Source organism: Pituophis catenifer, unplaced genomic scaffold, assembly GCF_029215685.1.
Source record: "Pituophis catenifer annectens isolate HBS135680 unplaced genomic scaffold, rPitCat1.0.hap2 SCAF_17, whole genome shotgun sequence".
NCBI lineage: Eukaryota > Metazoa > Chordata > Lepidosauria > Squamata > Colubridae > Pituophis > Pituophis catenifer.
The window spans coordinates 7340096-7366612 of NW_027256897.1; the positions used below are offsets into that span (position 1 = coordinate 7340096).

Below are 26517 nucleotides of genomic sequence, written 5' to 3' on the forward strand. Positions count from 1 at the left end.
GGTTCTATAGAACCGGTAGTAAAACCGGCGGGAGGCTCCTCCCACCGACCCCGATGTCATCAAAATGCTTCTGCGCATGTGCAGAAGAGAGTGCGCATGAGCAAAGCGAGCGTGCACACGTGGCCCCATTGTGAACCAGTAGTAAAGGTAAGTAGAACCCATCCCTGATGGGAATGGAGATTTTGTAATATCCTTCCCCTGCCATGGCCACCATGCCACACCCGCAGAACCGGTAGGGAAAAATTTTGGATTTCATCCCTGGGTGAAATGCTACCGGTTCAGACCGGTTCGACTGAACCGGTGGCGGTGGGTGATTTGGAGAACTGGTAGTGGTGGCAGCGCAAGGCTCCGCTCGCCTGCCCGGATGTTGTTACTTCCTAGTTTTAACCAGGAAGTAGCCTTTTTTCACCCAAAGCAGAAGGCTTTGTGCATGTGCAGAGGGTCCAAAATCTCATGTGACGCAGAGCGCGCACTTCCAAACCGGTAGGGAAGTAAGTAGATTTCACCCCTGGGCTGAACGTCAATGAAATGGGTCCTATCTTCCAAAGCAGCGGTTTGGCATCTTTTCAAAGCAAAGGTTTGGCTCCCTAGCGAAACTACCTTCCTGAATTCCGGAACCAGCGCACGCATGCACACTAAACCCCGTGCGTGCAGGACGTTAAAAAAAATATATATATAAAAACCACACAGACACAGACAGACAAGCATACAGACCCAAAACGGGGGTTGAGAAATAAAAAAAATAAAAAATAAAAACGGAATCTCATCCCTGAGAATCGGAATTAACTCCAACCAAATGTCTGGGTGAAGGATTTGCCCCCCCCCACAACATCCCGTCCCGAGGCCGCTCCTGAGATTCAGTCTCCAAGAAACGGATTTCAATCCGAAGAGCTGAATGAAGCACTCCTTTCCCCCTTTTTGCTTCTATTGGGTTTTGCAAAAGCATCCATCCTGAGGCAGAAGGCTTCTTTCTTGTGTAGGGTCTCCTGCTTAAGCGGGGGCAGGGGGTTGGACTAGATGACCTATAAGGTCCCTCCCAACTCTGTTCATCTGTTGTACACCTTCCAGGACCCATCGAACATCCTAAAACAAAACCTGAACTTATTTTATTTGATATTCTAAAATCGTTCTCTGGCCTCGCGTGAAGTGAAAAGATCAAATCGAGCTCTGGGTGACGTTGAGAGCCCACTAAAAGCTATGCCAGAAGATCAAAGAAGCTTCTCTCCTCAAGACTCCCTCCTGCTTCTTACTCTATTCTATTTCGGGGGATATGGGGGAATACAAACACAACTGCATCGTTGCCACAAGAGGTTCCCAAAGATTAGGCACTTAGAAGTAAAGAACGGGCGCCTTCAGGAAGGAGAAAAAACAAACCTTGGAATGGCCAGTAGACGAGTTCTCCACTGGGAAGGACTCTCTACGTTTTGGCTGTGTTCTTGTCTTGCTTTCTTTCGCTATACAGTTTAACCCCACCCACCCCAGAAAGTGGACACAATGAAAAGGAAAAGTTTATCCAACAGCTCAATATAAAACACAACAGTTCTGCCCACCCCACTCCTCCTCCTCCTCCTCCTCCTCCTCCTCCTCCTCCTCCTCCTCCTCCATCTTCTCTTCTTCATCCCCCTCCTCAGCTCGGATTTGTAAACAAGATGTAAATTTAAGATAGGGGCCACCAACTCTTTTGTCCGAGGAGAAGAGTTCGACGGCAAGAACGAGATTCAAGATGTTGTCCTTGCCAAAAAAAACCTCTCCTCTCTTTGAAGGGCTTTTTCCAAAAACGCTGGTGGGAAGGACTCACAAAAAAACAAAACGTGGAGACCAAAGGATGGACCAAGAAGTTGGGCGTAGCCGTACGGTGCTCGGATCCATTGGAAGTTTTCCATGCCTGGCTCGGTTGATAAGGGGTCACCGTTGGCCAAGGGTTGAGAAGATCCATCTGGATAAACTCTCTTCTTAAAACGTGGACACAATAAAACATAGGTTGGTGTTCTTTGTACATCAGGGTGATTATTTTTTTTAATTTTCTTTTGTCTTCCCCACCTGCTAACCCCCAACTGTGTAGATTTCCAGTCTTTTAGTCTAGGGTTTTCTCTCTGGGCTTTTGTTGTAGCCTCGTTAACTTGGGGTGGAAGGTGGTATCTCCCATGACATGGCAACAGGGAGCAGAACAGAAGGACGCCTGCTCTACTCGGACCCTCTGAACCAGGTGCCTTTCCTGATGGATCAATAGCTCTTCTAGTGCAAAAGAGGAAACCGGGGACAGAGAGGGACCAGGCGTCGTGGGGTCCATGGACCTAGGACCATTTTGGCAAGGCTGTTCCACAGAGAGGCAGCTGCTTTGTATCTTCTTTCCCCACCACCCCCCGGCAGCCTTGATGTCACAGGGCTGGATGCAAAGACATAAGCACGTCAACGTGGCGGTTGTCCGGATGATAAAACTCATCGAACCTCCAGTGTGCAACTTGGTTCTTGTCCTGCTAGCACCAATCATCTTCGTCTCGCTCGTGGTAATAGCTACGTGCCCTAGTGCTGGTGCCAGAGCCGGCATTTAGTCCCAAGACGTAATGGTACCCATTGGGAACTCGGCGGATTTGATGGGACTGGGATGTTAGAGAGGAGACATAAGAGGTCCGGGAGGATCTCCCTGAATTGGTGGCCACTGCCTCCTCAAAGGTGAGCGTGTCCTCAGGCATCATATGGTATGAACTGTCACTCTCTTCTCGGTGTCCCAGGTAAGGGTCCGAACCGATGCGTGCCATCAGGGTTGGTGAGGGTCCCTGGGAGTCGCCATGCAGCAAAGCATTGTGCTCAGAGAGACCCCGGCTCAAGCGTCCCGGGGAGAAAGTTGGCAGGCCGGTCTGGAACCCAGAGAAATGCACAGGCGAGGAGTTGGCAGTCTTGTAGGTAATGCTGGGGCGTGGAGTCAGCGGAGTTTGCGGCAACTGCCTCCGACCACGGCATGGGGTGCTAGCACCAGAGGTCAACAGCAGGGGGCTCCCGTTAACTGAACCACTGCCCTACATGAAGATTGGAAGAAAGTAAATAAACAAAACAAAAACCAGGAGGAGGAGGAGAAGGAAGATATGGAGAAGGAGAAGGAAGATATCGAGAATGAGGAGAAGGAACAGAAGGAACAGAAAGATATGGAGGAGGAGGAGGAGGAGGAGGAGGGGGAGGAGGAGGAGGAGGAGGAAGAGGAGGAGGAGGAGGAAGACTTAGAGAAGGAGGAGATGGAGGAGGAGGAGGAGGAGATAAAGGAAGAGAAGGAGAAGAGAAGAAGAAAGAGAAGGAGAAGGAAGATATGGAGAAGAAGGAGATGGAGGAGGAGGAAAAGGAGGAGAAGGAGAAGGAGGATATGGAGAAGGAGGAGATGGAGAAGGAAGACATGGAGAAGAAGGAGAAGGAGAAGGAAGAGAAGGAGGAGAAGGAAGATATGGAGAAGGAGAAGGAAGACATGGAGAAGGAGAAGAAGGAGAAGAAGAAGGACAGCGAGGAACAGTAAGAATACCAGACAAACACAGTCACATGTTGGAATAGAGTGGCAAAACGCAATGGACAGAAGAATGAATGATACGAACAGGGGAATGTATCGTAGGATAAAAAACAAAAAACAAAACAAAAAGGGGAAAGAGAGAGTTTAGACACGCACAGTCAAGGACAGGGAGACTGCTCCAGAACCATTTGAACAGAGGGAGGAATAGAGGAAATCAACTGGGAGGAGAAAGCATTCCAAATAAAGACAACCAGTAAGACAATACTGGGGAAGCAGACAACCTAGTAGACCAGAGAGCCAAGTGATCCACCTTGAAAATTCAGGAGATCCACTGCATGCTTCCAGATCAACGTCAAGTCCTTTCAGACTTGCAAGATTCTATTCAATGTAGCCTTATAGTAAGTTAAAATTAGCGCATCTGGTCACGATTCTTCTCTGATCTACTTGGAAAGGCTACCATGTTGCCTTCACTTTCTGGGGATGTTTGAGTCCAATCACACCCAAAGGCTGGCCACATTGATCAGGGATCCTAGGGAACCCCCTTTCTCATCCCTTCTCTCTCTCTCTCTCTCTCTCCGCCCTCCATCTCCCATTCTCACCTGTTTCTGTGTCTCGTGGTCCAGCCCTCCACCAGGAGACGGAGGCCTACTGCATTCAGAGGACTTGGGCTGAGAATGGTCCCGGCTCCCGTAGCGGTCGCAGGAGTAAAAGCGTTGCTTTTCAGAGGAAGAGGAAGAATGGACTTTCCGTTCCTGGGACCGGCCCCGCTCCTGCCTTTTGGACTTGGAGGTGGCTTCTCCTGCTGAGAAGACAATAAGATGACTCAGGAACTGTCTGTTGTGGTCCGCAAGCAGCCTGCAGAGTTGGCAGCGGAGTCAGACAGTGAGGAGGCTGGGGAGGAATATGGGCCAGTCCTGGAGTCTGGGGAAGGCCCGGACAAGGGCTCTGCGTCGGAGGCAGAGATGGGGCCAGGGCCATCTGGGAGTGACGCGCAGACTCTGGAGCCCCCAGAATCGGACAGCAGAGAAGCAGAGGAACAGGAGGAGCCTGTTCCTAGTACATGCATGCACAGAGCTACCAGAAGACAAGAGCAGCTAAAGCAAAAGGGACGACTCGGGAGTAAGGCCAGGAGATGATTGTCCCCTCCCATAAGGCTTAAAAGAGAAACAAAGGCACTTGGGCCTTTTGCAGGAAAGCAATGTTGCTAACTGTTTCCAGTCGGCATCTCTTGTTTGTTTCTGAACTTCGTGGGGCTTTGCCAAGTAAGGCCTCTGGCAGGGTGTCAAAGAAGAAAAAAGTTGGTGATTATCCTGAAGGACTTCTTCCGAAGGACTTGTTTTGCAACTAATTGGGACTCAGCTGGGAATGAATGTAATTCTCAGCTGTGACAATAAAATAGGTTTATTTGGGACTAATTGTGTCTTGTAATAACTCAGTAAGCCTAGGTCACAACACTGTCCTCCTTGAAGGCATTGCATGTAATTGTAGACCCACAGCAATAGCAGACTTTATATTGTCAGTATCTTTGTCATCATCCCTGTCAAAGTTCTACTGCAAGGTATTTGACAATTTAAAGACAAAAGGGAGCGGCTTCGTTGGCTTTGGAGGAGAATGGGGAGGAGCAGACCCAGTCAAGCCAGGGCCTTTCAGGATTACAATGGTTTGTAGATAGGGAGGAATGGGGGCAGGATGCCCAAGAGAGGCTAAGCAGTGAACATGAGAGGCAGAGCTCAGGCGATGAGCAGGGACAGCCCCCTCCTGATCCTCGAGCATGGAGAGTGGAGAGAAGGTGAGAACAGCGCAGGCTGACCCAACTACTCGGGAGGAGAGCGCCCTGCTCCTCTTCACAAGGCACACCTGGGGACTGAGACTTAAGGAGACCCTGCGGGGAGGGGCATTTGTTGGGAACAAACACTGAATTCCTGAAGTGTTGAGTGCTGACGTTTGAACTTACCTGGATCCCTTGCATTCTTTCTGGATTTCTTGCTTTGCAGCTGTGGTTTTCACAGCGTTGGGCTGGACTATTTGCAGCCAGAGGTTGCTTGAGGTGTGTATGTATGTGTCATCACTTTGCTCTGGGACTTGCTAGAAATGTGGGAGTGTTTGAGGAACATTTGGAGCAATAAAGGGGCAGTTTGAACTGTGTTACCTCTGTGCCATGCCCCGGGTCATCACAGCGCCCTTACCAGGAGCTTCACCATCAATCAAATGATTGGGTGGCTTGTCAACCGACTTCTGCTTCTTCTCTCTCCGCCGGTGGCAACGATGGTGATGATGATGATGGGTGTGTTCAGCTGGCCGGGGATGTTCGTAAAGATGCGTGGCGCGGGGACGCTGTGGGTTGAGCGTAGAGACTGAGCGCTTCATGGGGCTGGTGTCCGGAATGGGCTGTGGCAAGAGGGAGGAACAGAGGAAAGAAGACAAAGAAAATGCAGAGAAATTCATTGGATGTACACCATCAAAAGATAGCATCTCTTCCTTCACACATCTGTGGACTGTGGGTATTTGTTTCAGCAGAAGAACAGAGTTGTAAGGGACCTTGGAGGTCTTCTAGTCCAACCCCCTGCTCAAGCAGGATACCTATACTATTCCAGACAAGTTGTTCCAATCTCTTCTTAAAAACATCCAGTGATGGAGGACCCAAAACTTCTGGAGGCAAGTTGTTCTACTGGTTAATTGCTTTCACTGTCAGGAAATTTCTCCTACATTATCCCAAAGGTTGGCTTTATTTTTCCTTGAAGATGTCTCACTTCTCGTCTAAAAAGCTTCGTCAGTTGAACTGAAGTGAACTGAAGGCGAACCGAAGAAGCTTCTTGGGTGAGAAGCGAAACGCCTTCAAAGAAAAAAAAGGAAGTCCAGTTGCCTTTTGGAAAAAGCACCTTTGGGACAACCTGGATGACCTAGCATCTCCATAGACGTTTAGCTCGAAGTTGATCCCTACGAAACCTTTCCCTTAAAACCCTTTAGCATTTGTGGTGCTCTCTGAGCTTGATGGTGCACTGATGATATTGCCTAGTTGGGTCACGAAACGTTCTGCAAGAAAACCACCAAGCTCGGAGAGAACCAAGGAGCCCAATGTTCAACCCTGAGCTACAAAGACTTAGCCCCTCCAGATCGAGTATTTTCTTCCATCTTAAAAAAAAGCCACTGAGAAGGTGGCCCTTCCTTGATTAGATTTTTACAGGACAGGACAGTTCAAACGAGCTACATACTGATAGATATCGCCCCGGTGACCGTGTTTTGCTCCTCTGCAAGAAAAAAATGGCATGGGTCCCAATACCAGCAACAGTCAGACATCCCAGGAGGCACACGTGACAGACGAGATGACCACAGAGAGGCAGGGAAGGAGGGAGGGAAGGGTAGAGAATGAGACAGACGAAGGCCGAGGAATTGGGGAGGGGGGGTGAATTGAGACAAGAGACAGAAATGAACGTTAGTCAGCAGTTATTCATGAGGAAAAGATGGTTGTATGAATATGGTTTTCAAAGGAAGAGGCGGACTGCAAGAAAATAAGGTTCTCAACGAGCTCAGGGAGCGAGGTAATTTCCCACAACCCAACTGCCATCCGGAGTCATCCGTCGCCATTGGTGATTACCAATGCTAGCCCTGATGATGTTACCTAGTTGGGTAATGAAACGGCAGGCACTTCTCATCATCATCTTCATTTAATGACCTCATAATCCCTGGCGGGGTGAAGTCTGGATAACTAAATGGCGCTAGCAGAGTGTTTTAATGGCCGGATACCCTTCTTGTCGCCAATGCAGAGTTTTGTTCAGCAGATACATTCTCAGTGTGCCCAGAGAGAGAAATATCTGCCTATACCTAGGACCGAACTCACAGCCTCCTGAATGTGAGGCGAGAGCTTCCACCTCTAGGCCACCGCACCACTCTAAACGATCGGCACTTCTCATGCCTGTCATCATTTTTATGGCGATGGTTAAACAGATATGCCAGTGGTGAAATCCAATTTTTTTTTTACTACCGGTTCTGTGGGTGTGGCTTAGTAGGCATGGTGTGGTTTGGTGGGCGTGGCAGGGGAAGGATACTGCAAAATCCCCATTCCCACCCCACTTCAGGGGAAGGATACTGCAAAATCCCCATTTCCACCTCACTCTGGGGACAGCCAGAGGTGGTATTTGCCAGTTCTCTGAACTACTCAAAATTTCCACCACCGGTTCTCCGAACTACTCAAAATTTCTGCTACCGGTTCTCCAGAACCTGTCAGAACCTGCTGGATTTCACCCGTGAGATATTTTATTTATTTATTTATTTATTTATTTATTAAATTTTTATACCGCCCCCTCTCCCGAATGACTCGGGGCGGTGAACAGCCAAGATTAAAAAACATATAATATAGACATTAAAATACAGTTAAAAGAAAATTAAATCCAAAATGGCTCCCCAATTTAAAATGCCTTACCCATAACCCTATAATTAAAACAAATTTAAAATTTCCACATGTAAAAGGGGGAAGATATGCCCCCCAATGGGATTTTCCAATGTATTTTCCCAGGAAACGTAGATAAGGCAGCCTCGATGGGCTCTGAACCTATTGGTGATGTCTATTTCACTCTCCAAATTTGAGACTGTCATGGTTCGGATGACGAGAAATGAGTCTTAGAGAAGCTCCTCTTTTTGGAGGAAGGCTAAGACGGTGCCCAAAATGTCGATGGATTCTATGAACTCCCTAACAAAATGCTTGTGAAAACATCCAGAATAATGCCTTGGAGATTGGAGGGTCTGAATCGCTCTTGACTCTTTGCCTTTCATTCCCTGTGAGGACACCCATACACACTGATGAGGCTACCTAGCTTGGTAATGAAAAGTCTGTAAGAAAATCGCCAAGCTGAAAGGGCATCAAGAGAATCCCAGTTTCTAACACCAGTGTTTACCTGAGTCTCGGCTGCCAGCCGTGGCATGGAAGCCGCTCGCCCTTGAATTTCCAGTCCTGGTTGATGCTCCCCGTTGGCTAAAGTTGGGCTGATTTTTTGCATTTCTACAACCTGGAAAATACAATGACAGAGTAACAGGAATGAGTAAGAAGCTGTTGCCTACAAACATTCCCAGTAGTTTCTTTTTTTTTAATTTTAATTTTTTCTATTTTTATTAAACATTTTTAAAAAACAAAACGAAAGCTTTAACACTTTTTCTGTTTCAACAGTTTTGCACCAGTCAAAAATTTCCTACTTATACATTTTTTCCTCCCTTATTTCTACTATATCTTTTATACATATACTTCTAATATTTATTTATTTATTTATTTACACATATACGTAACAATACCCGTGTACCCACTATTATTTCTACAATTTTTGTTTCCTCATATTGGCAATTATACTTCAACTCCTATTTCGACCATTATTTAATTTTCCCCTTCCTTTTATCTCTCTCCTCCAACCATTCATATCATTTCTCCCACACTAAGTAATATTCTGTTTCCTCTTTTTCTTGTATCTCCTTTGTTAATTTGTCCATCTCTGCACATTCCAAAACCTTTCTGATCAGATTATCTTCGGATGGTATATTGTCATTTTTCCAATTCTGAGCGTAGATTATTCTTGCTGCTGTGGTAATATGGATAATTAAATATTGTATTTCTTTTTCGTATGACCCTGGGAGTATTCCTAATAAAAATGTTTCTGGCCTCATCTCTATCTTTTGTTTGGTTATTTCTTCTAATTGTGATCTGATTCTACTCCAATATTGTTTCGCTTTGTGGCAGGACCACCACATGTGATAATATGTTCCCTTTTGCTGTTTGCATTTCCAACACGTTGGTGAGGTATTGGGAAACATCTTTGCCAATCTGGCTGGTGGCAAATGCCACCTGTAAAACATTTTATACAGATTTTCTTTATAGGATACAGACATTGTCAAGTTTATAATTTTTGTTCCATAATTTCTCCCATTTATCTAATTCAATGTTGCATCCGAAATTTTTCGCCCAAATGATCATATTTTCTTTAAGTACCTCCTCTTCCAATTTGTATCTTAATAAATGATTGTAAATTTTTTTTGATCAATTTATCTTCTGTACCTTGGAGGATTTTGTCTAATTCATATACTTCTCTTTGGAATCCATATTGTGTCAAATCTGTCTTATATCTAGATTTTATTTGCATGTAAGGCCACCAATCAACGTCTGTACCCTGTTCTTTTAATTCCTGCCTTGTTTTCAATTCCCTTTGACAATTTAACAATTATTTAACATTCCCAGAAGTTTGCCTGTGATCTCCAGGATCCTTGGTGCTCTCTGAGCTTTGTGGATTTCTTGCAGTTGTTTCATTACTGATCTAGGTAACATCATCAGTGCTAGAAGGGAGTTTGCTTTCTCTCCCTTCTAGTACTGATAATGTTACCTAGTTTGTATTGAAATGCCTGCAAGAAAACAACCAAGCTTGGAAAACACCAAGGTCCCCAGAATAATATATCCTCCTCCTCCTCTTCCTCCTCGTCCTCCTCCTCTTCCTCTTCCTCTCCTCCTCAAACCCCACTCCCTTCTAGCACTGATGATGTTACCTAGATGGGTAATGAAACATTTATAAGAAAACCACCAAGCTCAAAGAGCACCAAGGCCCCCACAGTTTAACCCTGAGCTACAAATTTTCTTAATTTACTGCATTATGCTTTCCCCCCATCCTTATTACTTTGAGTCATCTAGGAACCCCAAATTCCCCCCCCCTTTTTTTTTTCCCCTGTTGCAAACGAACCAGCTCGTTCAATCAGCACTCCCTTAAGAGATCAAAGAATGCCAAAATTTGGGTTTTTGCTAAGTAGATGAGGCCAAGCTGAAAAGGAAGCTGGAAGGCAATATGGCGTTAAGATTTTCTAGGAAAATCCTTATGTTTTCCTCTCGTCTGTACTGTATCTCCCACCCTCTTGCTTGCCTGCTGGACGGGAATTTCCTCCGAATGGCCTCGTTCAAACGCTGGTGTCCTAGTTTCATAAAACATGTTCTGGGTGTGTTGGATCCCCCAGGACACGGATTCTTTGATGCCTCCTCCTTCTGGCATTGGCCTGTTGCAAAAGAAGAAGAGAAGAGGCTCTTAGAAACCACGTGGCAGAAAGGCTGTCCTAGGGAGGCCTAAGAAAGAACCATAAAATAGAAGCATTTTTGCAACTCTTTTGCAACTGGAATCCGGAGAGGCTTTGTATGTTCTAGGGTTACCTTTAGATGTTCCCTTCAGAATCACTTGCATGCAACCACAGCTGGTCCTTGACTTACAGCAGTTCATTTAGTGAATATTCAAAGTTAGAATGGCACTGAAAAAAAGTGACTTACAACCATTCGGGGACTCTCCCTTGCTCTGCCCAGCCTGACTTTGCCCTTCCCCAGTTTCCTCCACAGCCAATGAAGCCACTCTCTCGCTCTCTCTCAGATGTTTTTTTTTTTTTTAATTTGATTTATATGCCGCCCTTCTCCGGAGACTCAGGGCGGCTTACAATGCGCTAAGCAATAGCCTTCATCCTTTTTGTATATTTATACGAAGTCAGCTTATTGCCCCCACAATCCGGGTCCTCAATTGACCTACCTTAGAAAGGATGGAAGGCTGAGTCAACCTTGAGCCTGGCGAGATTCGAACCTGCAGTAATTGCAGGCAGCTGGTCTTAATAACAGGGTGCTTTAGACCACTGTACTACCAAGGCTCTTCCATCTTCCATCTCAGATTCAGACTCCAATGGGGGCAAGACATTGGAAGAACCTCATCCAAATGAACACCAATGTTCAACTAGCTGCCTTAAACTAATGTTGTGGTCCACCAGCAGCCTGGCAGCGGAGTCAGACAATGAGGAGGCTGGGGAGGACAATGGGCCAGTCCTGGAGTCAGGGGAAGGCCCGGATGAGGGCTCTGCGTTGGAGGCAGAGATGGGGCCAGAGCCATTTGGGAGCGATGCACGGACTCCGGAGCCTCCAGAGGTGGACAGCAGACAGGCAGAGGAACAGGAGGAGCCTGTTCCTAGTGCACGCATGTGCAGAGCTGCCAGAAGGCAAGAGCAGCTAAAGCAGAGAGGACGACTAGGGAGTAAGGCCAGGAGATGAGTGCCCTCTCTCATAAGGCTTAAAATGGCAGCAACGGCTCCTGGGCTCTTTATAGGAAAGCAACGTTGCTACATTTGTTTCTTGTCGGCGTCTCTTGTTTCTGAACTTCATGGGGCTTTGCCAAGAAAAGCCTTTGGCAGGGTGCCAAAGAAGACAAAGGTTTGTGATAAGGCCAAAGTCTGAAGGACTTGTTTTGGAATTAATTTGGACTAAGCTGAGAATGAAGTCATTCTCAGCTGTTTTAATAAAATATGTTTGTTTAGGACTGTTTGTGTCTGGTAATAACTACTTGGGCCTAGGTCACAACAGCTAGGCTGAAGCGATGAAAAAGAGGAGAAGGAGTACTTACAGGGCGCCCCCATTGTTGAGTGACGCGGAGCTCTTTTGACGCAGGAAAGCATTGGGGAATCCTGTCTGGCTTTGCTCGAGGGCCGCTTTCAGCGGATGGAAAAGGGAAACAGTGCCAGTCTAGAAGAAGAGAGGAGAAGAGAGAGAGAGTGGATTTCACAGAATCACAGGGCTGGAAGAGACCTTGGAGGTCTTCTAGTCGAACCCCCTGCTTAAGGTGGTCCTTATTCCATCCCGGTCAAATGGTTGTCCAATCTTTTCTTGAAAACCTCAACCAATATATCACCCACAACTGAGTAATGAAACGTTTGCAAGAAAACCACTCGGAGGCAAACTATTCCATTAATTAATTGTTCTCACTGTCAGGAAATTTCTCCTTGGTTCTAAATTGGATCTCTCTTTAACAAGCTTCCACCCACTGCTTCCTGTCTTGCCCTCTGGGGCTTTGGAGAACAGGTCAGCCCCAGTGGTGAAATCCTCTGAAGTCTGCTACTGGTTCTGTGAGTCTGCTACTGAGCGCGTGCCCGCACAGCGCTTAAAAAAAGAACATTTTGAAGCCTTCCGAGTCTGCAAAGGGAAGTAGAACAGCGAGGGGGAGGGGGAATCCACTGTGCCACGTGATTTAGATTAGCTAGAAAGCAGGAAATCCGATGATTCTAACTAATATAAATCGTGCGTCACAGCTGATCGTCGCCCAGCTGATCGTCGGAAATACCGGTTCGCCCGAACTAGTAGCATTTTTTTACTATCGGTTTGCCCGAACTGGTCCGAACTGGTAGCATTTCACCCCTGGTCAGCCGTGTCTCCTCTGTGTCAGCCAAGTACTAAAAGACAGTTATCGTTTCACCCCCTAGTCCTTCTCTTTGTTAGGTTAGACATATCTAGTTCCCTCAACTGTTCATTGTATGATTTAGCCTCCAGACCCTTTATTGTCTTTATTGATCTTTCTCTATACTCTTCCTAGCCTTAGCATCTTTGTTTGTATCATGGTGACCAGGACTGGGCCTGGATCACCTGCCTTTCTACTATTTTGAACACAGCAAAGGACGAACTGTACTTGACAGAAGCACTGAACCCCATTGAATCCATGGCCAGGGAGATAGGTGGGTGGGTGGGTGGATGGATGGGTGGATGGACGAATGCATGGGTGGGTGAGTGGATGGATGAATGGATGGGTGGATGGATGGATGAGTGGGTGGGTGGGTGGATAGATAAATGGATGAATGCATGGGTGGATGGATGGATGGGTGGGTGGGTGGGTGGATGGATGGATGGATGGATGGATGGATGAATGTATGGGTGGGTGGATGGGTGGATGGATGGATGCATGCATGCATGCATGGATGAATGCATGGGTGGGTGGGTGGGTGGATGCATGGATGGATGAGAGAGGGATAGATGGATGGATGAGAGAGAGGGATGGATGGATAGATGGGTGGGTGAATGGGTGGACGGATGGATGGATGCATAGATGGATGGATGGATGGATAGATGGGTGGATGGATGGATGGATGGATGGATGGATGGATGGGTGGATGGATGGGTGGATGGATGGATGGATGGATGAGAGAGGGATAGATGGATGGATGACTGAGAGAGAGGGATAGATGGATGGATGACTGAGAGAGAGGGATGGATGGATGGATGGTTGATAGAGAGTGGGATAGATGGATGGATGTTAGGGAGATGAATGGATAGTTGATAGAAAGAGGGATGGATGGATGGATGGATGGATGGATGGTTGATAGAGAGAGGGATAGATGGATGGATAATAGAGATATGAATGGATGGATGTTAGAGAGATGGATGGATAGATGATAGAAAGAGGGATGGATGGATGGATGATAGAAAGAGGGAAGGATGGAAGGCTGAATGGATGGATGGATGGATATTTACCTGACAGAGACCTCCAGGCCCTGAGTGAGAAGGGTCACGGGTGTTTTTATTTTGTTTGTAGAAATCAAATATCATCAAGGCTGCATAAACCTTCCCCACTGTCATGGCTTCAGCTAATCAGGGAAGACAGAAGAAGCCACAGAGAGCAGAAAATCAATTCACAAGATACGGAGGCAAAAGAAAACAAAATGAATTGCGGTTGGAGAGTCTATGACAAGTCAAACATTTGAAAATTCCAGCTGAACTCAAACCGGCATCCTCCAACCTGGCGCTTTCCGTGGATCTAACTACAATACCCATCGCCCTCCGTCCCAGGTTCTCCACGCAACACGGAGAGTTGCAGTTGAACACCTCTGGAAGGGACCAAGTTGGGTAAAACTGCTTTACGTTTGTTATGCTCTTAGTAGTAGACGGATGTTCTCCACCCAACAAATGTATTAAGATATTGGTCTTTTTTTTTTCTGATATTTTGCTGGAGGAAAAAAAACAGTAACAGAGTTGGAAGGGACCTTGGAGATCATGTAGTCCAACCCCTGTACTAGGGATTCGAACCGTCGAACTGCCGACCTTTCTGCTTGACAAGCTCAGTGTCTTAGCCACTGAACCACCTAGTCAGGCGTGTAAAGGAGGATTGATATTTGTTTTCCATTGTGGTGTTTTTGTGCTTTCAAGTCAATTTGGACTCTTCGCAACTACCTGGATCAGAGATGGTATTCATCCGGTTCGGACCGATTCAACGGAACCGGTAGTTCTGATGATCAGCTGGCACCGCCCGCCCCTGCCCTACCCTGTCCTATATTTCCTTCTTTCTGGCTCAGCTGATTTGTGCGGCACAGCTGATTTCCGTGCCTTCGAATTGCTGTATTTTGAACGCTGCAGGCAAGCGCCTTAGGTGCACGCACCCTCACTGAAGAGGTTATTAAACCCGTTGCATCCCACCACTGACCTGGATGCCACTTTGAGGTCCTCTTGGCAAGAGTTTTTTGGAAGAGATTCGTCCTCACTACCTTCTTCTTTGTAAAGAGAGGACTGGCTCAAGGTCACCCAACTGGCTTTTTGTGTTAGGTGAGACTAGAACTCCCGGTGTCCTGATTTCTAACCCGATGCCTTGTTTAACCACTACGCTACCCTGGCTCTCTGAGTAGCATTAAGTAACAACGCTGATGCCATTCATGCTTCTTTCCACTTGTACAGACACAGAAAATGCTTGGACCACTTACGTTTATGAGGTGGCACTAACAGATCCAAGGTTTTGGAGGACAAATTGGGCCAAACCACTGAGACCTCCTTCCTTAGCTCAGCATCACACTGGTGTTGCAGCATACCTGTTAGATTAAAAAGCAAAGAAACAAGGTCGAACTTCAGGGGGAAATCCTCAAAAAATACACCAGAATAGAGCTGGTTTCTCTTCCGATCGTATAAATCTTTCGCCTTTTACAAAAGATTTCCGTGGAGAGGAATATTTATGAGTTTCGGTGATCCACCTGCCTATGAAGCAGTGGTGGGTTTCAAATTTTTTTACTACCGGTTCTGTGGGTGTGGCTTGGTGGGTGTGGCATGGCTTGGTGGGCGTGGCTTGGTGGGCATGGCAGGGGAAGGATACTGTAAAATCTCCATTCCTTCCCCACTCCAGGGGAAGGTTACTGCAAAATCCCCATTTCCTCCTGATCAGCTGGGACTCGGGAGGCAGAGAATAGATGGGGGCGAGGCCAGTCAGAAGTGGTATTTACCGGTTCTCTGAACTACTCAAAATTTCCGCTACCGGTTCTCCAGAACCGGTCAGAACCTGCTAAAACCCACCTCTGCTTATGAAGATATTGCCATGCATTGTGTCTCCCCTCCAGATGTATCCATTCCTGCTCTGTTTATGCCCAAGAATGATACCTCAACTGTCTATGATAGGTCATGTCTATCAGCAGAAAATGTGTTACAACCAGATCTACATAACTCCATATCCCAAACTTCTTGTAACTTTAGTCTGATGCTAAATATGTAGTAGAGTAATCCCTTAAGATCTTGATGTTATCCTAGAACGCCCCGATAGGTAAGGCAGTTACATTCAGTTAACCTTCTCAAAAATGTATTTATGCTTATATACAGAATAGAATAGAATAGAATAGAATAGGGAATGGGAATATGGAATAGAATAGAATAGAATAGAATAGAATAGAATAGAATAGAATAGAATAGAATAGAATAGAATAGAATAGGGAATGGGAATATAGAATAGAATAGAATAGAATAGAATAGAATAGAATAGAATAGGGAATGGGAATATGGAATAGAATAGAATAGAATAGAATAGAATAGAATAGAATAGAATAGAATAGGGAATGGGAATGGGAATATAGAATAGAATAGAATAGAATAGAATAGGGAATGGGAATATGGAATAGAATAGAATAGAATAGAATAGAATAGAATAGAATAGAATAGAATAGAATAGAATAATAGAATAGAATAGAATAGAATAGAGAAAAAATAAGAATAGAATAGAATAGAATAGAATAGAATAGAATAGAATAGAATAGAATAGAATAAGGAATAGAATGGAATGGAATGGAATGGAATGGAATAGAATAGAATAGAATAGAATAGAATAGAATAGAATAGAATAGAATAGAATAGAATAGAATAATAGAATAGAATAGAATAGAATAGAATAGAATAGAGAAAAAATAAGAATAGAATAGAATAGAATAGAATAGAATAGAATAGAATAAGGAATAGAATGGAATGGAATGGAATGGAATAGAATAGAATAGAATAGAATAGAATAGAATAGAATAGAATAGAATAGAGAAAAAATAAGAATAGAATAGAATAGAATAGAGTAGAGTAGAATAGAATAGAATAGAATAGGGAATGGGAATATGGAATAGAATAGAATAGAATAGAATAGAATAGAATAGAATAGAATAGAATAGGGAATGGGAATATGGAATAGAATAGAATAGAATAGAATAGAATAGAATAGGGAATGGGAATATGGAATAGAATAGAATAGAATAGAATAGAATAGAATAGAATAGAATAGAATAGAGTAGAGTAGAGTAGAGTAGAGTAGAGTAGAGTAGAGTAGAATAGAATAGAATAGAATAGAGAAAAAATAAGAATAGAATAGAATAGAATAGAATAGAATAGAGTAGAGTAGAGTAGAGTAGAGTAGAATAGAATAGAATAGAATAGAATAGAATAGAATAGAGAAAAAATAAGAATAGAATAGAATGGAATAGAATAGAATAGAATAGAATAGAATAGAATAGAGAAAAAATAAGAATAGAATAGAATAGAATAGAATAGAATAGAATAGAATAGAATAGGGAATGGGAATATGGAATAGAATAGAATAGAATAGAATAGAATAGAATAGAATAGAATAGGGAATGGGAATATGGAATAGAATAGAGTAGAGTAGAATAGAATAGAATAGAATAGAATAGAATAGAATAGAATAGGGAATGGGAATATGGAATAGAATAGAATAGAATAGAATAGAATAGAATAGAATAGAATAGAATAGAATAGGGAATGGGAATATGGAATAGAATAGAGTAGAGTAGAGTAGAATAGAATGGAATGGAATGGAATGGAATGGAATGGAATGGAATGGAATAGAATAGAATAGAATAGAATAGAATAGAATAGGGAATGGGAATATGGAATATGGAATAGAATAGAATATTCTATTCTATTCTATTCCATATTCCATATTCCATATTCCCATTCCCTATTCTATTCTATTAGAAGAGTAGAATAGAATAGAATAGAATAGGGAATGGGAATGGGAATATGGAATAGAATAGAATAGAATAGAATAGAATAGAATAGGGAATGGGAATATGGAATAGAATAGAATAGAATAGAATAGAATAGAATAGAATAGGGAATGGGAATATGGAATAGAATAGAATAGAATAGAATAGAATAGAATAGAATAGAATAGGGAATGGGAATGGGAATATGGAATAGAATAGAATAGAATAGAATAGAATAGAATAGAATAGAATAGAATAGAGTAGAGTAGAGTAGAGTAGAGTAGAGTAGAGTAGAGTAGAGTAGAATAGAATAGAATAGAATAGAATAGAATAGGGAATGGGAATATGGAATAGAATAGAATAGAATAGAATAGAATAGAATAGAATAGAATAGAATAGAATAGAATAGAATAGAATAGAATAGAATGACAGAGTTGGGAGGGACCTTGGAGGTCTTCTAGTCCAACCCCCTGCTTGGCCAGGAAACCCTACACCACTTCAGGCAAATGGTTGTCCAATCTCTTCTTAAAAACTTCCAGTGTTGGAGCATTTACCACTTCTGGAGGCAAGTCGTTCCGCTGATTAATTTTTCTAACTATAATATAAGCTGTAAGAGTACCCACTTTCCTTTCCTCTATGTTGGGTCATGTCTATCAGCAGAAAATGTGTTACAACCAGATCTACATCACTCCATATCCCAAACTTCTTGTAACTTTAGTCTGATGCTGAATATGTAGCAGAGGAATCCCTTAAGATCTTGGTCATCTAAATTATTGACCTGTGAATCTGAATTTTCTCCCTTGGACATGGTCTTCCCTTTTCCTTGAGATTTATTTCCTTACTGATAGTTGCACCTTGCTATAGTTTCTTCTAAGATATGTATCACTGTCCTGTTTAATAAGCCATCCCCCAAAAATCTAATTCTTGCTGGCTTAATTCTTTAATAAAGGCAACCCTCCCCCAAAAAACAACAGAATAGAGCTGAAAAGGACCTTGGAGGTCATCTAGCCAGCCATCCAGGGGTGAAATCCAGCAGGTTCTGACACGTTCTGGCGAACCGGTAGCGGAAATTTTGAGTAGTTCGGAGAACCGGCAAATACCACCTCTGGCTGGCCCTAGAGTGCGGTGGGAATGGAGATTTTGCAATATCCTTCTCCCAGGAGTGTGGAGGGAATGGAGATTTTGCAGTATCCTTCCCCTGCCACGCCCACCAAGCCACACTATGTCCACCAAGCCATGCCCACCAAGCCACGCCCACAGAACCGGTAGTAAAAAAAAATTGGATTTCACCACTGCAGCCATCCCCTTACCTGATGCAAGTTTGATGTCCAGGGCTGTCCGTATCAAGGCCATTAGCGTTGAGGTGAAGTGGACGCTTAAATCATCGTTTGAGATGGGCATGTTCATCCTGACCAAACGCTGAAGAAGAAGAAGGGAGTCTTCCGGTCAAGGCGATATCCCTCGTCACCTACTCCCAACCTCCACCTCCTACTCCCCTCCAAAGTAAAAAAGAGGACAACAATGTTCTACAAGGCTAACTTTTCATGTGCCGAGATGGTTTTCATCATGGGCCAGAGAGGAAGTTTCAGTCACAATTTTGGAGCGGTGTTCTTTTTTTTTTTTTTTTTTTAAACTTTCAGCACAGGAAAAGCTCAGCACAAGTGTTGGTTGTATTTTTTTCATGCAAGTCAGGGAGGGAGGGAAGGAAGGAAGGAAGGAACGAAGGAAGATGGGAGGGAGAGAGAGAAGAAGGAAGGAAGATGGGAGGGAGAGAGGGGAAGAAGGAAGGAAGGAAGATGGGAGGGAGGGAGGGAAGAAGGAAGGAAGGAAGATGGGAGGGAGAGAGGGTGGAAGGAAGATGGGAAGGAAGATGGGAGCGAGGGAGGGAGGAAGATGGGAGGGAAGGAGAAGGAAGATGGGAGAGAGGATGGAAGGAAGGAAGATGGGAGGGAGGGAGGGAAGAAGGAACAAAGAAAGGAAGATGGGATGGAGGGGGGGAAGAAGGAAGGAAGGTGGGAGGGAGGGAGGGAGGGTGGAAGGAAGATGGGAGAGAGGGAGGGAGGAAGGAAGATGGGATGGAGAGAGGGAAGAAGGAAGAAAGGTGGGAGGGAGGGAGGGAGGAAGGAAGATGGGAGGGAGGGAGGGAGGGAGGAAGATGGGAGGGAGGGTGGAAGGAAAATGGGAAAGAGGGAGGGAGGAAGGAAGGAAGATGGAAGGAAGGAAGGAAGGAAGGAAGGAAGGAAGATAATGCTCTCCTGAGACATATCAAAATTACAGCTATAACACATGCACTTTGGAAGATCTCATGCACAGTAGCTCCAGAGTTGGGAACATGCCAAGAAGGCAACAATACAGACACACAGAAGGATGGATCAATTAGAGCCCGTAAGAAGCATGTGGAGGAGAAACACCATGTACATGTCAGAAGATCAATTGAGAGCAAAAGAGATGATAAAGAACCATGGTTGGCAGAACCAGCTCTTGGAAACAAGGAAGCAACTGCTACAGGGAGGACAATCACAACATCTTTCTATCTCCAGAAGACACGGACATAACAAATAGAGATGGGAGGGATGTAGAGATTAGAAGAAGCCAGAAGGAACAGAAAATGGTCCAGATGGAACAGTTTAAAGCTAGAACAGGGGTGTCCAAATCGAATGACTTAGGACTGTAATTCTAACCCGAACGAGAGGTGGATGTACCAGAGATACTCTCCTTGGAGAAGATGGTTTACAACTGATCTTCTCCAACTGGTTATTGCGACAATTCTATGCAAAATATAAATAAATGGGGGTAAAAAACTCCATGGCAAAGGGTCTTATTAAGTTGCTTTACATAGCTGCGGGTGGAATGGGACAACTCGCTGCAGCCAACTTGCCACGGCTAACTTCTCACAGTCAACTTGACACCACCAATTGGCCATGGCCAACTCGCTGCAGAAGAACTCAGCGTGGCTGATTTGCCACAGGACAACTCACTGAGGGACAATTCAACAATTCAATTATTTAAAACAGGGGCGTCAAACTCAAGGCCCAGAGGCCAGATTCAGCCCGCGGGGGTGTTTAGATCTCGCCCGCGGGGCCGCTCTGGAAACAATCGACTGACCCACGGTGCCTCTGCCAGTGAAGACGGGGCCACCACAGGCGCCCCCAACACGAGTGACGTCGAGCTGGCCATGCCTACCCCAGCTCCCCCCAAGGTCAAACACAACCCTGATGCAGCCCTCAATGAAATCGTATTTGACACCCCTGGTTTAAAATAATTAAAAAAATATTTTTTAAAAAATTTTGATCGTTCACGTTTCATTCTGTCCCGCCTTTGGCGTTTTTTCTTTCATGATTCTAGATATCCACTATTTGTTGGATATCCTATTCAGCTCAACACGGTGAGTTGTGCCATGGAGAATTGGCCACGGCACGTTGGCCATGGCGAGTTGTCGTAGACCCGCTATGGGGGCAGTTACTGTGTTTCCCCGAAAATAAGACCCTGACTTATATTTTTTTGAACCCCGAAATAAGTGCTTGGCCTTATTTTCGGGGAGGTCTTATTATTTTGGGGGTACTTGGAGCAAGATGGGGCTCCTACCTGATTTCCAGCTCTGCATTTAAATATTTTTGGGGAAGGCTTATTTTCAGGGGGAGATTTATTTTAGCACATGCACCCAAAAGCCTGATTGGGCTTATTATCAGAGGATGTCTTATTTTCAGGGAAACAGGGTAGGCACCTGCCTGGGCTTTGGCAAATAACGGGAAACTCTTCCGGTTTTTTTTTTCCACCTTGAAATCGGTGAAAGCATTCACTGAAATAGGTGTGAGTAATTCCTAGTTTTTTTTTTTGAAGACAATTGGACGGGTGTGGCATTCTCGGGTAGGTTCGTTCTCTTTCCAACCTCGTGAAAGGAGAATCCAATCAGGGCGACCATTTTTTTTGTCTCCTATTGGAGAAGTCCAGACTTGAAAGTCCCTTTGGCCGAGAGTTTGGACACCCCTGGACCAGAGGAGAAAAAGAGGTCTGCGGAAGCCACGAGTACCACGAGGGCATGAAGCTTAGAACGAAACACAGATGCCACCAGGGGTGGTCCGGTGGGGGCAAATCTAACCTTATAGGCAATACGAGCGGGACAGTTCTTCCCGAGGCCAAGTGGTGGTGACATGTGCCTCAGCATCTCGTACATGTCGGTGTAACTGATCCGCCCACTTGGAACCAGTAGGGGGAGACAGACAGACAGACAGACAGGCGGGAAAGGTAAGACAACGCAAGAAAGAAGCACCAGCCACAAAAAAGAGGGGGAAATAATAATAATAAGGATCGGTGTAGGGGAGGAGGGGAAAAGCAAACAAGGAGACAAGAGAATTCTGGTTAATTAGTGCGACGGAAGACTGGCTTCCAGGGAAGGAGGAGGTTAGATGAGGAGGGCTTCTTCAAGTCCATCTCTTTTGGGTTTCTCCTGCCATCTGCTCTCAAGATTTTTTATTTTTATTGGACAGAAACAGGTCAGGCCGTAGGAAAGGGAAAGAGGAGAAAAGTGGAATCCTCGGTGAAGGTGTAGGGGAAAGAAATCGTAACTCCTTTAGAAAAAAAAAAAGGCAGCGGTCGATTTCCAACGGGGAGGTGTTATTTTCGGTGTGAAGGAAAGTGGTAGTGCTCCTGTGAAGGAGGAGGGGAAAGGAAGCGTTATGGGATGGTCAGCCGCGGTTGAAGGAAAAGATTTGTTTGTTGGAGTCCTTGGAGTTCTCCGAGTTTGGTTGCTTTCTTGCAGATGTTTGATTGCCCAATGAAGTAACATCATCAGTGATATTCCTTCCTTCCTTCCTTCCTTCCTTCCTTCCTTCCTTCCTTCCTTCCTTCCTTCCTTCCTTCCTTCCTTCCTCCTTCCTTTCTTCCTTCCTCCCTCCCTCTCCCCTCCCTGCTTTCTTCCCTTCCTCCCTTCCTCTTTCCTCCCTTCCTTTCCCTTCCCTTCTTCCTTCCTCCCTCCTTCCCTCCCTTTCTTCCTTCCTCCCTCCCTCTCTCTCCCCTCCCTCCCTCCCTCCTTCCCTCCCTCCCTCCTTCCTTCCTTTCCCTTCCTTCCTTCCTTCCTTCCTCCCTCCCTCCCTCTCCCCTCCCTCCTTCCTTCCCTCCCTCCTTCCTTCCTTTCCCTTCCCTTCTTCCTTCCTCCTTCCTCCCTCCTTCCTTCCTTCCCTCCCTCCCTCCTTCTTTCCTTCCTCTCTCACTCCCTCTACCCTCCCTCCCTCCCTTTCCTCCCTCCTTCCTTCCTTCCTTCAATGTCCTTAATGCTCTCTGAGCTTGGCTGCTTTCTTGCAGAAGTTTCATTACCCAACTAGGTAACATCATCAGTGGTCTTCCTTCCTTCCTTCCTTCCTTCCTCCCTGCTTTCCTCCCTTCCTTTCCCTTCCTCCCTTCCTGTCCCTGCCTGCCTGCCTCCCATTCATCCATATTTGATGCGCTCTGATCTTGTGCTGCTTTCTTGCAGACATTTCATTACCCAGCTAAGTGACATCCTCAGTGCCATGTTCTTTCTTCAGTGGAAGATCTGTTTCAATTGCACAGAAGGGCAGAGAGACTTCTTCCATGCCAAGCATTATCCCAATAATTCAGGCTTTGGAGAATGAATCAAGAAATAAGGCTGTAGCTTTGGGACCTTGGGAGATGGAAGATAAGAGACAGCCTAGCCCATAGCTGTAAAATGAGTGGGACAAGAGGCTCGGAAGCGGCCCTCCCCAGTTTCTCAGGCTGTAGAAGAGACAGCAAGAGAATTGTACTTTCAAAAGTACAAAATTGATGTCAGCCTTACCAAGTAGATTAGACCGAAAAGCCAATGAGATCACCAATTCTATTTTAGCACTGATTACGTTACGTAGTTTGGTATTAAAATGTCTGCCAGAAAACCACCGAGCTCAGAGAGCCACCAAGGATACCTTACTTTTATTTTATTCTAAAGCTACATTAACAAAATTTTGGAAGTCTGAAAATACAATTTCCTTCCAAATCACCTTTATAGCAAATTGACCAGGGTAAAACATCTCCTTTCTCAATGACTGAAGATTTAATGGATTGATCTTGTGCTCTTTTTGTTTTTTTTTAAAAAAGATCTTATCCTTCTTCAATAATTTAGCCCGTATTTTGCTACAATATTCTTTAAAAGCTCTCCTTAGCTCTTAAAGACCTAGTTAAGAATTCCAGATTACATTAGACTGTTGGCTGGCCTTTTCAAAACCAAAAAGCAAGTTCTAGCTTTGAACTAAATAAAAGTTTTTAGCATCTCGCTGTGGAACAAAATAATGGGAGATCTTTTTTTTCCTGGAATTGGGCTGGATGAAAAGAGTTAGAACAGAGCAGAATAACAGAGTTGGGTGGGACCTTGGAGGACTTCAAGCAGGAGATCCTATATTATTTCAGACAAATGGCTGTCCAATCTCTTCGTTAAAAACTCCAACAATGGAGCACCCACAACTTCCGGAGGGAAGTCATTCCATTGATCAATTGTTCTAACTATCAGGAAATTTTTTCCTTAATTCTAGGTTGCTTCCTTCCTTGATTGGTTTCCATCCATTGCTTCTTATCCTGCCCTTCAGGTGCTTTGGAGAATAGCTTGACTCCTTGTTCTTTGTGGCAGTCCCTCAAATATTGGAACACTGCTATCATGTCACCCCAAGTTCTTATTTTCACAAGACCAGACATACCCAATTCCTGCAACAGTTCTTCACATCTTCGCAGCCTATTTTTAATCATCAAGCAACAAAGATGATTAGGGGACTGGAGGCTGAAACATATGATGAATGATTGCAGGAACTAGGCATGGCTAGTCTAGTGAAGAGAAGGACCGGGGGAGACATGATAGTAGTCTTCTAATATTTGAGGAGCTGCCACAGAGAGGAGGAAGGGGGTCAAGCTATTTTCCAAGGCACCCGAAGGCCAGACAAGGAATAATGGCTGGAAACTGATAAAGGAGAGATTCAACCTGGAAATAAGAAGGAACTTTCTGATGGTGAGAACAATCAACCCATGGAACAGAAGTTGCCTTCAGAAGTTGTGGGAACTTTATCCATGGAAACTTTCAAGAAGAGACTGGACTGCCTTCTGTCAGAAATGGTGTAGGGTCTCCTGCTTGGGTGGGGGTTGGACTAGATGACCTACAAGGTCCCTTCCACCTCTGTTAATCTGTTCAATCTGCCTAGGAGCTCGGGCATGGCCGGGTTAACCTAAATCTTCTCCCAATTCCTAGTTAGAAGAAGGAAACTCTTTTTTTTTTTTTTTAAAGCTGACCATCCCATAAGGCTTCCGTATCCAGGCAGGGAAGATCTAAGTTGGGCAGAAGGAAAAATGCAGCAGGCAGGTACGTAAGGGTGGGAACAAGCTTGTCCATCGTTTCTAGGTACACAACCGGTTAGTTTCATTCCAAGGTTATTTCTATTTTTTTTATTTCTTTCTTTTTTTGGGGGGGGGCAGCACAGACTCAAAAGACCCCATTCAGTTTGCAAGTCAAGGCAACCTCTCCTCCCCCACCACACAAAAAAAAAGGACTGGGATTTCCCCACCCCCCACCCCGAATTTTTCAAACCTTGTATGCCACTCTATGAGGGCACTTCTTTCCTAAGCCCAAGGGTGGAGCAATAGCTCGGAATAAATTGTACATATCCTTATAATGTATCCGGCAACTGGAAAGAAAACAGACATTTTTATAAGTCGCGACTCGACGGGGGGAAATAAAAGATGCGATTAAAATTAAAACCAAAACTCTCTCCTGGAACCTCTTGTCACCATCCCATAATAACATGACTAGGAGAAGAAAAACTGGAGGAAAAAGATGACATTTCAGAACCGATGAGTTAGAAAAATCCTCTCCGCTGAAGTCCCATAAAAGTAATTGGTGTGAAGTTTCCAAAAGATGCCCTAATTAATTCATGAGCCATGAGCCGAACTTCAAAAGAAATACAGTCATTTATTAGGAGCACCATTTCGGTAATATTCGGATGCAGTTAGAACTAATCCCACATAGATTTAGGTTCCCCTATGACTCTGTCTCTCCCCTCCTCTCTGGCCATGTCATAAATCACATTCTCCAATTAACCACTTTGGCTGGCTGTGAAAACCAACACCCTCCTTCTGATTGCAGTCAGGAAGAATGTATGGAATGCACTTCAGTTAGGGAAATCAAACAGCTCTATCAGTTCTCCCTCCCTCCTGCTCATGGCAACTTGAAAGCTTTGCAAGTTGACAATTGGTTAGTTTCCATAAGTAGGAGGAGATGAATCAAAAGCAATAACTTTAGAACTGAATAGAGCGGGAAGGGTCCTGCGATGTCTTTTCTAGTCCAGCCCCCAGCTCAAGGAGGAGAACCTATACCGGTGATGGTGAACCTAATGGCACGCATGCCAGAGGTGGCACGCAGAGACCTCTCTGTGGGCACGCGCACCATCGCCAGCTGCTCTTCTGGTTTCTGGAAGCCCAGCTGGTCTTTACGGGCACCGGAGCACCGGAAAACAGCCCGAAAAACTGCCAAAAAACAGGCTGTTTTGGGGGCCTTTTTAGGGCTGTTTTCCGGGGCTTTTTTAGGCTGTTTTTTGAGCCATTTTAAGGCTGTTTTTTGAGCCATTTTAAGGCCGTTTTTTGAGCCATTTTAAGGCCGTTTTTTGAGCCATTTTAAGGCCATTTTTGAGCCATTTTTGGGCTGTTTTGAGCTGTTTTTGGGCTGTTTTTTGAGCCATTTTAGGCTGTTTTTTAAGCCATTTTAAGGCAGTTTTTTGAGCCATTTTAAGACCTTTTTTGAGCCATTTTAAGGCCATTTTTTAGCCATTTTTGGGCTGTTTTTGAGCTGTTTTGGGGCTGTTTTTTGAGCCATTTTAGGCCGTTTTTTAAGCCATTTTTGGGGCATTTTTGAGCCATTTTAGGCTGTTTTTTGAGCTGTTTCTAGGCCATTTTTGAGCCATTTTTAGGCTGGTTTTTTTTAGCCATTTTTGGGCCCTTTTTGGGGCTGTTTTCAG

At 44.8% G+C, this 26517-nt stretch overlaps 1 protein-coding gene and 1 pseudogene across 1 annotated transcript in view; one reads left to right on the forward strand and one right to left on the reverse strand.

Moving 5' to 3' along the window:
• Positions 1 to 2477: 2477 nt before the first annotated feature.
• CACNA1B (calcium voltage-gated channel subunit alpha1 B) overlaps positions 2478 to 26517 on the reverse strand; it is a 189094-nt gene continuing 165054 nt past the window's right edge. The window contains exons 38-49 of the mRNA XM_070955498.1: positions 25095 to 25191; positions 18847 to 18955; positions 18637 to 18639; positions 14999 to 15103; positions 13779 to 13891; positions 11884 to 12002; positions 10381 to 10510; positions 8386 to 8496; positions 6706 to 6741; positions 5674 to 5881; positions 4093 to 4295; positions 2478 to 3017 (exon numbers count right to left, since the gene is read on the reverse strand). Of these exons, the coding sequence (XP_070811599.1) occupies positions 2478 to 3017; positions 4093 to 4295; positions 5674 to 5881; positions 6706 to 6741; positions 8386 to 8496; positions 10381 to 10510; positions 11884 to 12002; positions 13779 to 13891; positions 14999 to 15103; positions 18637 to 18639; positions 18847 to 18955; positions 25095 to 25191 (1774 nt within the window). The remainder of the gene's footprint in view (positions 3018 to 4092; positions 4296 to 5673; positions 5882 to 6705; positions 6742 to 8385; positions 8497 to 10380; positions 10511 to 11883; positions 12003 to 13778; positions 13892 to 14998; positions 15104 to 18636; positions 18640 to 18846; positions 18956 to 25094; positions 25192 to 26517) is intronic.
• Positions 15177 to 15246, forward strand: LOC139325898 (U5 spliceosomal RNA; annotated as a pseudogene).